At 42.0% G+C, this 11,397-nt stretch overlaps 1 protein-coding gene across 2 annotated transcripts; it reads left to right on the forward strand.

Moving 5' to 3' along the window:
• Window positions 1–1,062: 1,062 nt before the first annotated feature.
• Window positions 1,063–8,235, forward strand: APOH (apolipoprotein H). 2 transcript variants are annotated; one of them, XM_018073380.2, is made up of 8 exons: window positions 1,063–1,196; window positions 2,200–2,376; window positions 3,317–3,413; window positions 4,757–4,833; window positions 5,426–5,614; window positions 6,179–6,358; window positions 6,864–7,061; window positions 7,855–8,235. In XM_018073380.2, the coding sequence occupies exons 1-8, from the start codon at window positions 1,133–1,135 to the stop codon at window positions 7,923–7,925; spliced, it is 1,053 nt and encodes a 350-aa protein (XP_017928869.1). In that variant the 5' UTR covers window positions 1,063–1,132; the 3' UTR covers window positions 7,926–8,235. The 2 variants fall into 2 exon arrangements, with proteins under 2 accessions (XP_017928869.1, XP_017928870.1); XM_018073381.2 differs by lacking the exon at window positions 2,200–2,376 and having other exon boundaries at window positions 1,109–1,196.
• Window positions 8,236–11,397: the final 3,162 nt, after the last annotated feature.

Genomic DNA, 11,397 nt, shown 5'->3' on the forward strand with positions numbered 1-11,397 from the left:
TGAGGAGAATGGCGTGTTCCCACTTGTTTAATGTTGTGGCTAAAATTTGTGTTTTAAACGCAAACAGAGAAATTTCATAAAACAAATATAAATAAACAAACTATCAAAGATCCCAGCAGTAAGAGCTTGACATAACCCAGCTTCTCCTAGAGCTTCAAATGTCCCTCACTCCCCCTCACAGGCTGTGAGTCAGCAGGGGAGGAGGATACTTAGATTAGAAACACCAAACTGTGGAACAATGATTACACAAACGTTATTTTGGTTGCACTTCAGATGCTCCTGCAGTTGAAATCTGCTAAATTAGGAGAACTGCAGTATCAGAACCTCAGCTGATACCTGTGGAGTTCTGACTCCATGACCCCAAATTGCAGCACCAAAGCAAGGTTTAATACCACCCAAAAATATGATTTAAGCTTGACCCCCTTGTCACACATCAGCACAGGCCAGAAGTATAATTTCAACCTTCCTGCAGCGCTGGCATCGAGCACTGTCTCTGCTGCTTTTGGTTATGTGGTAGTTGGAAGATACTTATTGATGACAGGAATTGGATCAAACAGGCCCCTGAAGCCTCAAGTTTCAGGCCAGATCATCATCTGGTGTAAACTGGCACAAAGTTGGCACCTGCCAATGTCAATGTCACTCCAACACCGATCATTTTGCCTTAAAAATATTTTGTTACAACTCTCAGGAGTCCTTGGTACATAGAAATACAGACACCCGGGTGATAAACACGAGCTTCTTAGTGACAGTTCTATTAATTAATCCAGTATCACATTCCAGATATCCTCATCTTTTAAAGATGCTTAGAAGACAATATTGGTTTTTTTGGCACCACCAATCCCAACAGGAGATGCTCCAAAGAAACACCCAGAGATGCTCCACAGAAGCACCCAAAGAGGAGCAGTTCTGAGCTGAGATCGCCGCCTGAATCCCTGCATTATGCACCAACGCACCATGTGAGGGTTGGTTCAGCCTTTATTACCAGCAACACAAGGAACCTTCTATCTTCTGTTTACTGGGATGGGAATAAACACAGGGAGTTAATATGTAACCATCCTTTTGTGGGTGCCTTGGGTTTTAAGGGGAGAAACTCCGGCCCGAGGGTCACTCGGGACGTCGGGGACTGGCAGCGATGCACCCCCTGGCACTGCTCGTGGGCATCGTGGCCCTGAGCCACGGGGCTCTTGCAGCAAAAGGTAAGTGTCTTCCTGTCATCCTGTAAGTGGGAATGAGGGAAGCTGGAGAAAACAAGAGGATTTTAAAGCCTTTAGATAATTCCAGTCAAGTGTTTTGATCGGGGATTTTCTCTGAAAGCGATTTCTGCTCTTTTCCCTTTCCTCCCTCTGTGTCTCCCCACGGTGAGGTGAGTTGCTGTATACAAAAGAATAAAATGAAGGAAAATAGAAGAACTGTTGACAGAAGTTTTGGGTTGCCTGCATTCCAGGGGGCACTGCACGTGCCTGGAATTAACCTGCTTCATCCTTCTGCCCAGCTCCTGCTCACCTTGCTCTCCCTTCCATCCAGCACAGCTTCTGCCTCACTTTTCTCCTCTTTCCCCCACATCAAGGGCTCTGGGGACTGTTTCATGCACCTTCTCCTTCTGTTTGCCATTCATTTTTCCAGCCCAAGCTCTGTGTCCCTGTCCTCTCTCCACAATCCCAGCAGGAGCCTCTCTCCCTGTCCTCTGCAGAGGCTGCACCCCCTGTTCCTCCCTCTCTGCTCCCTCCTGTTCTCACCCTCTGGGTTTGTTCATGCTGTCAACACGTTAAACCTGGTTTGGAATCAGAGCTGTCTGATGTAACAAGAGGGTTTGCCCCAGCAAAAAACCGGAGAAATCAGAGAAAACCAAATTTAATTACGAGAAAAAATTCAGATTACAAAGGAAATGCATTAGTTTGCTTGTAAGCCCCTCTTGCCCTCTTCTGTCCAAAGTAATATGCCATAATTGACTCATTTTGCAGACCACCTTCATAAACCCATTTTGAAGGAAAAGTCAATTTTGGCTAAAAAAGTGACACCAAATCTAGCTGGGGGCATTGGTAGAGCTGCTAAGGAGAAGAAGAAGAAGAAGATGATATTTTTTCCTGACTAATAATTATGGCAGCCATCAGCTGCCTCACCAAGGCACGCACAGGACAGGAAGATACTATAACTCCAATTTTCTACCCAGTTTCCTGTAAAGCCTCTCCTTTCCTCCAGTGTGTCCCAGGCCTCCAGAAGTGCTGTTTGCCACCATTAACGTGGACAAGCAGGTGTATGAAGTGGGTGAGGAGGTGGAATACACCTGCAGGCCTGGGTTCATGCCCAACAATGGCCAGAGGAAGTACACCTGCCTCCCAACTGGCAAGTGGGCCTTCAACACCCTGCTGTGCCTCCGTGAGTAACCCCCTGCCGTGGTTTGAGACCCCCAAAAATCTGATTCCCAAGTCCAAGCCCCCCTCCCACAACTCACCCCGGTGTGAGAGGGGTTTTCCAGACACAACAGAAGACTCAATATGGGGGGAAGGGAATTCTATTACAATTATTACACAAATAAATATTATAATACGTTATATACACAATTCTAACTATCTCTCCTATGGTAAAGCAATATTTACATTGGATGAAATCTCTTTTCCCTCCAATTAAAGTCCAGAAGGGAAGAAGGAAAGATCCTTTCCACGTTCAGGGCAGCAGTGTCTCTCTCTTCAATGCAGCAGTCGCAGCTGGAGTTGTTGTAGTTGGATCTCTCTCCATTACACCCCCCAGATCCTGCTCTCACCCTGATGCTGGGCACTGCTCTGGAAAGGGGATTTATAGGCCATGTGAGGGATCACATGAGTTTAAACAGATATACCTCCATCTCCAGTTGTTCTTCCCTTATGTACTGGGAGTGGGACGGGAGAGAACAGGGGAAGGATCTTCCCATCCATATCCCATGCCTTCCACATTATCCTCTGCTCCTGGACGGGGATGGAGGTTGGACCTGGACATGGGGAACCTTCATCTGCCCCAGCCCAGCAGTGCCTGTGCTCTAACATCAGTAACCCCTGCATTTATTGTATCCCTTGCTGTTCATTTTTATCATTTCACTGCACTGAAGTCATATTCCTCAGACAATCAAATGCTAAAAGAATATTCAATCAAAAGAGCTTCAAAATTACTATATTTTCATACAAACAGAACATCTAGACTTATGAAATGTAGTACATGGGAGTAGAGAAATGTGAAGGACACAGGATGAACCTTTATGATCAACTTGTTCCCATCATAATGAAATCATTATTTCATGCCTCGTGAAATAACATTATCTTTTCTTTTTATCTTTAATTAACAGCAAAGAGATGTACCCCTCCTGGACCCTTGGAGAATGGAAAAATTGATTTTGTAGAACTCCAGTATCAGAGTACTATAAATTTTTCATGTGAACCAGGGTAAGCATTCCCTTCCTCATACTGTTAAATAAACAACCTAAATCACTATGTTACATTCTAGTATCACCCACTGCCATATTGCAAGGCAGAGAACTTGGAAAACTGCACATAAAAACTCATCTACACTTTGGAAATTATTTTTAAAAAGCCTATCTAGTGATCCTCTATTCAGTCTTGGCTGTAACATCCTGGAGCTTTGCTACTCCAAAGCAAAGTCTTACAAATATGGAAACTATCAAAACAGCAGAGATTTTATGCAAAGATTTATTCTGGAGTGCTTTCCCTTGATTTTTAAATCCTCTTATTACATCATGAGATGAAATCCTACAGCAGAGAGTGGATAATCTCCAGCAAAGTTGTTGTGCTCTTTGGCTCTGGAGACTGGAAATTGTGTTTCTGTGCCTTTCCAAGCTCAATAAATGAAAACAAGAGGTTAATCCTCATTTGGTCCCTGCAGTAAAGGCACTTTTACTCAAGGCTACTCACTAACTTTAGAAATGAGGATGCATTCAAAGAAAAATAGTTATGGTTAATGCAGGGAAATATTTGAACAGAATTTCATTTTACTTGGGTAATTAATGACTAAACAGTCCTTACCTGGAAGGTGAGACATAGCCTGGAGTTCACTGAAGTGTCAACAGTCTCAACTCTTTCATTCTGCAAAACAGGAACAAGATAAGGAATAAATAAATTCTGCTGTGACACCAAATGCAGCAGTGGGACTGGATTGGATGTTGCTAATTATAATTTACTGGTTTTCAGCTGTGTGATATTAAAATGAGAGACACATGCTGAATATTTCTTTAAAACTCAGAGTAAAGGCTAATAATGTAAGTGCAGAGGAGGGGAGAGAAGCATTTAGTGTGCATATGGAAACTGAAGTGAGTGTCTGGTATTAAAATATAATCATGTAACTTTAGTTCTTAAGAGTGTTGAGTTCTTTGCAATATTTGATCCTAATTGCCATCATTAGCTAGGAAGTCCTCCCAAGAAACCATAACATTTGCATTAGCAATCACAGATAAATGTTTGATACTTACAAATATCCATAGTATTAATCAGTCGTAGAAGTTAATACATAAAACAGAACATATAATTGAAAAAAAGCAAAACATCTTCTTGTATCCAACCTTCTGCCTGGATCTTTGCAATACTTGAATATTAACAATTTTTTCATATTTGAATCCAAAATTCAGGAAGAGCTGGACTAGTGAAGGATTTCAGAACTGGACTCTTTAAGTCTGTTTTTGACAAATGTTAATTTTTCTTGCAGAGAACAACTTGATTTTTGTCCCTGTTCATTAAGCTCTCTGATAACCAGTATAGTATCTTTTTTTTTCCAGCTACAACCTCGTTGGGTCAAAAACAAGCCAGTGCATGTCAGATGGAAAGTGGACTGGAATTTTTCCACAGTGTCAACGTGCGTGTTTCAAGACTAAAGAACTACTCTACTCTTACTCTCATTCCAGAAAGACTCTTTTCCATGGCTCAGAGTAACATTTATTCTTATTCAGAGCTCTTCCACAGTGCAGTGCAAAAAAAAATGGTTAGGAAAAATCCAGCAGAACCCTGGATGTTTGGTTTTAGGTCTGTGGGCTTTAGAGAAATACAGTTTAAAGGTCTGTACAAAAGGCCAGGATCAGGGATGCTATTTACAGCTGGAGGTAAGAAGTTTATCCACTCAAATTCCTCCTCCCTGTGTATAAAAAAGAGGATATTGTCATGCCTTCGCACTTGTTATACAGGGTTTTGCTCTAACCTGCCCTGCATAAAGACTTTACTGAAAGAGCAATAGTATTGTCTGAGAAATACAGCAAAAATCATGAATTCCATGCTCTAGGACTCCTGAGACCTTTAATCTGAACTACTTGTTTGGTCAGCTCTGATTCCATGAAGGGCACTGTGGGTTCATTTAGTTACAAACACGTTGCTCCTCTGATTCCAGGAATAACTTGATCTCTGATTTTCTCTGTTCTCTCCCTTTAATTTCCATGAATGCTGTGCTTTTCCAGCGGTGACTTGCCCACCTCCCCCCATCCCGGAGTTTGGAGTCCTTTCCTACCGTCGCTCAAAACCTGGAAACGTTTCTCATTTCCTGGACACGATCACCTTCGAATGTGTCCCCCCTATGGCACTTTTTGGGAATGAGACAGCCACCTGCACGGCCAACGGGACCTGGAGCAGCATTCCAGAGTGCAAGGGTAAGGAACACCTGAAAATATGCCCTAGAATTGTATGTTCTGTACAGAACGACATGAACAACCTTAATATTTTATTTTTATTAACAACCGTTGTTGCAAACGTGCAGCAGAATTATTCTGCAGTTCAGGCCCGTGGATGTGAGGGGGTTGCTCACACGACGTGGCATTGCCAAAATATTTGCTGCAGGTATAAAGGTTATATAAACAAACCCTGCTAAATGGAGTTCCCAGTGGGGAACCTGAGCCTGGCCTCCAGAGTGCAGCCAACATTTTATTCTAAGCTTGGATTCATAGAAGAAACAATCAACCTCACCCTTAGTCCTAAGAACTTGCAGTGAAACTATGTCATGTTTAAGTAGTTTTTTGCTATAACCACAGACTGATGTGTATTTAAAACAAGTAATGTTTGTTTATTTGTGGTGGTTTTCTAAGCTGTGTTTTCCTGTGCAAGGGGCTGAAATGAACCACTGTGGGAGTTTTATGTGTTTTTCAGGTGTATAATGTGTTTTTTTAGACCCGTGACATGGATAAAGCTTTGGTTTTGGTTTTGGTTTTGTCCCACAGTTGTCACCTGCCCCACTCCAATAGGGATAGAAAATGGATTCATAGAGTTTGCTGTCCGCAGGACGTACCACTACAACGAGAGTGTCAGCTTTGGCTGCCAGCCCACCTACATGATGGAGGGATCCAAGCATTCCCGGTGTGAAAAGTCTGGAAACTGGTCCACAAAACCGATTTGTAGAGGTATGCACACACCACCTGTTAGAAACCACAGAAAACTGAATTTTCCTGTCAGACTCTGCCTGTTCCTCACTCCTCTGTGCAGGAGCTGCCTTCAAAAGGAAACCAAAATCATAGTTGCAAGGCCCTGATAATCTAAGACCACTCCCAACATTGAACATTGTATGAATGTAGGTATGAAAGGTATGATTATATGTATGAATGATGCATCTGAATTGACTTCAATAATCAGCCACATAACTTTTTTTTTTGTCTGAGTTTTTCCTCTCCTCTTCCTATTCAATATCATTAGAAATTTTACTGAGGCTGGATTTCCACTGGAAACTTTTGACCCTCTGCTTCGGGGTCTGAATTTCTTCAGCATTGTAATACCAGCAGAAGTTCTCCAGATATATGTGGGACACATTGTTTTTCATTCCAAAATGGCACTTGTACAGGAATCTGATGGCATCTACTCCTCCCTTTTTCAAATCCTTACATCTTCCTTATAACTGCTTTTTTTTTACAGCACCATGTAAGATACCAGTTAAGAAAGCTGTGGTGTTATACAATGGGGAGAAGAAGAGAGTTCAGAACGACCTCAAGGAGGGCATTCTGCACGGGGAAACCGTGTCCTTCTTCTGCAAGAACAAGGAAAAATCCTGTGCCTACACTGTGGACGTGGCGTGTGTGGATGGCAACTTCACCCTCCCGGCCTGTTTCAAAGGTAGGACCGAGGCTGATCCCAAACCAGCTTCTGGTGTGGAATCACAAGTGCTTTAGTGTGGGGGGCAGTGTCATAGTTCATCCTCAAGCCCTCTTTGAGTGGTGAATTCATCTGCCTTGGACTGGAGTTACTGGGTGTTTTGGAGAAGGAAATGATGCACAGCATAAGTGTTTTTTTTTTGGATACATCAAAGCCCTGCTTTAATTCCTGTCCTGTTCTAGAAAGTGCTATTTAAAGGCGGTCTAGCCCAAAGAAAAGGCCATAGGTAAAAGTATTCTGGGATTTCAGGAATGCTTGAATCAGCACCTTCTCTAGGGGTAAAGAGCCTAAGCACTGCTGCAGCCTCAAGAACCTGATTTTTCCCTCCTATTCTGCTGAATTATTCCCACCTTATGCTGATCAGAAACACACTTTGGACCAAGAGTGACAAAAAGCAGCTGATATAGCTGTGGTGAGGAATTGATGCTGGAGGAACTGCTTCACAGGCACACAGGCTTTTAGAAGAAATAAACAGCCAACACCCATGTTTGTTAGAAAAGGGAATGTTTTGCGTTTGTTTTCTCAACATTCCTTGCACAGAATTTTCCTTGTAAGTTTTATTTTCATTTGAAAGTGGAGGAAAAGCACAGACTACCCCCCATGGAAACATCTTCCCTCGCGTTTGGCAGGGCTTCTGATGCAAGTAGCTTAGCTTTCATTGCAATCAGCACTTCTTCAAGATGTTTTACTACAATGCAAAGAGTTGTTTTCAGGCGTGTTCCAAGAATTTAACCCAAGTTCTTGTTTCCAACAGAACGTGGCTTTTTTTCAACTCTCGTGAAGAAGGACCCATCTGACATGAAACCATGTGAAGATGAAGCATGAATTAGAGAAATAATACAGTACTAAATTTCTGCCTTACTGAGACAGAGCCTTTCACATACGAGAGGAAAGTGTAAACTTCCAGGTGAACTCCAGACTCCAGGAATACAGTCTCACCTTTTCCCTCCCACAATCCCCACCAGCCTCTTCCACAAGCTATGACACATTATTTCAGCCATTAACCTCCACTCTCTCTTCTCTGCCTTCTTCCACATCCCTGCAATGCTGCTTCTCTTTGATATTTCCAAAATTTATACAACTGTAAATGACTTCCTCAATAGCAGTCGCTTTACAATAAAGTGATTTTCAGCCACTAGCGTGTTCCTATTTAATATTACCTTATCATCAATTAAATCCTTTAGCTCTGGACTGATTTACACTGAAAGGCCTTAATCATTGGTAATTACCTGGGTTCTGATTCCATTAACACTCCCCTGTGACAGGGAGTGGACCTTTAATTATGAATAGGCAGAGGGTCAACGGCCTGGGATTTTCCAGAATTTATGTAAGTAGAAAGACTGAGATTTCCAAATTACTTTAGAAGCCAAATATCCAACCATGATTTAAATGTCAATATCATCACGTAAAGCATTTTTTTTTAATATTTTAAAAGAAATTCAAAAGTTACTAAGACCATTTCGATTTTTTGAGATTCTAACTTCACCTGAAACTGTTGTTTTAAACAACTGTTAATTTTTACCACTGTTTCAATATTACACAATGTAACTGCTTCATCTTTTTTTTTTTTTTTTTTTATTGAGCAACAGCACTGATCTCTGGTCATTAAGCAGCTTTGAAGTAAATTGTACTTTTAATTTGATTTATGATACAGGCAGCTCACTGGTATGATCCAATCTGACAAGTTTTGTGCTTATATGTGTATTTCCATTCAGAAAAAAGTAATTATGATTTCAACATACTAGAAAGTGATAGAGAAATACTTGTTGTGCACATATAATGAGTTGTCATGAGTCATATACATGGTTCCCTCTGCAGTATAAAAGCCTTTTCTCTGATTAAAAGCATAAGTAAGTTACACAGCATGCAAGCTACTGTAGAACTTTTAAAAGAACCATTTAACATTAAGATCAAACTACTTTTAAGATGCTACAGCTGCCATTAAACAACCCTGAACATACTCTAATTATCTTTTTTCTTTTTTTTTTTGAAGGCTGCATATGAATATTTTAATAGTATGACTGATATAATTTGTCCTTACGCTTCCTACTTTTAAGGAGAGATGGAGGCAGCTATTATTAAGTATTTAATACTTTGTACTCGTCAGCAGTTTAATTCTCTAATGCAGAGACAGACAAATTCATGCTGGCAACTGGAGTGGGTATTTCATTGGTACAACGTGTGCTGTGTTTTGGTTCCCAACATGTTAAAGTGGGATCCTTGAATGACAAGGCCAAGATATCCTTAATTTCTTCTAACACATCCATGAACCAGCTGGCAGGAACCAGTGAGTTTGGAAATGTCGTGTGGATCCCTCTCTGGGATCGGGACGTCCGGGACGGTTGCTGAGATACCAAACACAGTTTAATATTAACTCTTGTTTCACGGCAAACCCCGTGAGGTTGGTGTAACATTCGCTGCCACCAAAATGCTGCTTGGCCCCGAAATGACTCGTGTTTTGCACAAAAACAGTCGCCTCAGGAAAAGTGAGATTTTTTTTTCTGAGCAAATTTTCCCACCTCTGCTTTCCCATGCAGCAGGATAATGACTGAGCTCGTCAGCTGGCCCTGCTTCCTCGCTGGATATGCAGTGCTGGAACACTTGAAAGGATCACCCTTAGGAGCCAGTGTTCACATGCTGAATTTATTATCTAGTCTCCTGAAGCAAGAAGGGGGAGAAAAAAAAAAAATCTGTGACCTGTTAACTCTTTGAAGTAGTGAGGTGTTTGTGAATCACAACTTTTCAGACATGAAAGATTGGCTCAGAAGGTCTGAAAAATAATGTCTTGCAACTCGAAGTGTTCCAGAGGCTGGTAGGAGGCAGTGAAACCTGCCTTTTTCTTCCACCCCCCCCCTTTTTATTTTTTTTGAGGTGTTTGAAAGAATGCCTTAAGCTGTGTTCATGTTACTTGTGGCAACCTGCTGAGACAGTTACAGAGATAAGGGGACATGGTAAAATGAGGTGAAAAAAAAAAAAAAGCTGAATGTGTTTTACTTAAATGGTCATATTTTTACAATTCAAATTGGGAGTATTCTGTATTCTGGCTGGGATATTTCTGTGTTCTGTAACAGTGATTTTCTCAGGAAGGTCAGTCACATCAGTGCTCCTCACGTCCAGGCTGCACTTTGGCTGGAGACAAGACCTCAGTAATTTCTTCAGTCTTTTATTTTTCTTTCATGTTTTTGGACAGAAGTTATGTAGTTATCAAATCACTGCAGGTAGGATTCAACCTCTCTGGCCACCCTGCTCTGCACTGGTAAGCAGACCCAGAAACTGGAGCTATTCCTTCAGGAAATTTCTCTTGGAGCAGCGATTCCAATTCCATTGGTTCTGCTCGGCCTCATGTTCTTTTTCACCATATTCCTGCAAATTCAGTTTTTCAAAGTACTTTGTGACGAGCACGACAGGGACATACTCAAATCTGAAGGCAACGTGCAGAAACAAATCAATGATAACAACATACAAAAAGGGTGGCTTAGAAATTCCCCCCCTTTTCAATGGTGAAAACCAGATTTGCAAAGCTGGACAGAAATGCAAACCTCTCCCTGCATCACCTGACCAACATGCTGATGTGCTGCCCCTGGAAAACCTGCCTGGAGAGACACATTCTTCAGTCCCTTCAGCCTTTCATATTCTAGCAACTAATAGAACTCGCCTCTGTCTCCTATGATTTGGACAAATTGGTTTTATACCAACTACAAAATTCCCCTGACAAATCTGGTTATCTGAGGTGATGATTCAGAGAAGTCTGGCAAGTTCAGCCACCTGGTAGTGTCACTGTGCTGCAAGAACCTACCCTGGTTTTAAGCCAGACGAAAAGCAGTCTCATCTTCCACATTATATTAAATGACAAATATTTTAAATATTTAATAAGAGGTTTTATTTGGGATTGCACATACACACAACCATTGACTGAAGAAGAGACTGAAGAGCTCAAAGGACTGGGAGATTTCTCTGATTCTTTGGGATTCTTCCTTCCTTCTTTGGGATCTTTCTTTTCGGTTTTCTTGGCACGGCTACAAAAGAAGTGCAACCCGTGGGTTTTGGGGTAGAGATGTTGCAGAATCACAGAACATCCTGAGCTGGAACAAGGATCATGAAGTCCATCTCCTGGTCCCGCACAGCACCATCCCCAAGAGGTGGATCCTCAGGTGATCCTCACACCTGAGGGGATCATCCAAACCCTCCTGGAGCTCTGGCAGCCTCGGTGCTGTGACCACCGGCCACCCTCTGGGGGAAGCACCTTTCCCTGAGATCCAACCCGACCCTTTTGTGACACAGCTCCGGCCGTTCCCTC

The sequence above is a fragment of the Manacus vitellinus genome, unplaced genomic scaffold (genome assembly GCF_001715985.3).
Source record: "Manacus vitellinus isolate BGI_N305 unplaced genomic scaffold, ASM171598v3 scaffold_24_pilon, whole genome shotgun sequence".
Classification (NCBI taxonomy): Eukaryota; Metazoa; Chordata; class Aves; order Passeriformes; family Pipridae; genus Manacus; species Manacus vitellinus.

Coding starts and splice junctions, on each gene's coding strand:
- APOH (XM_018073380.2), top strand. CDS start 1,133: ATGCACCCCCTGGCACTGCTCGTGGGCATCGTGGCCCTGAGCCACGGG. Junction 4,834..5,425: donor AATTTTTCCACAGTGTCAAC/GTGCGTGTTTCA, acceptor GTGCTTTTCCAG/CGGTGACTTGCCCACCTCCC. Junction 5,615..6,178: donor CAGCATTCCAGAGTGCAAGG/GTAAGGAACACC, acceptor TTTGTCCCACAG/TTGTCACCTGCCCCACTCCA.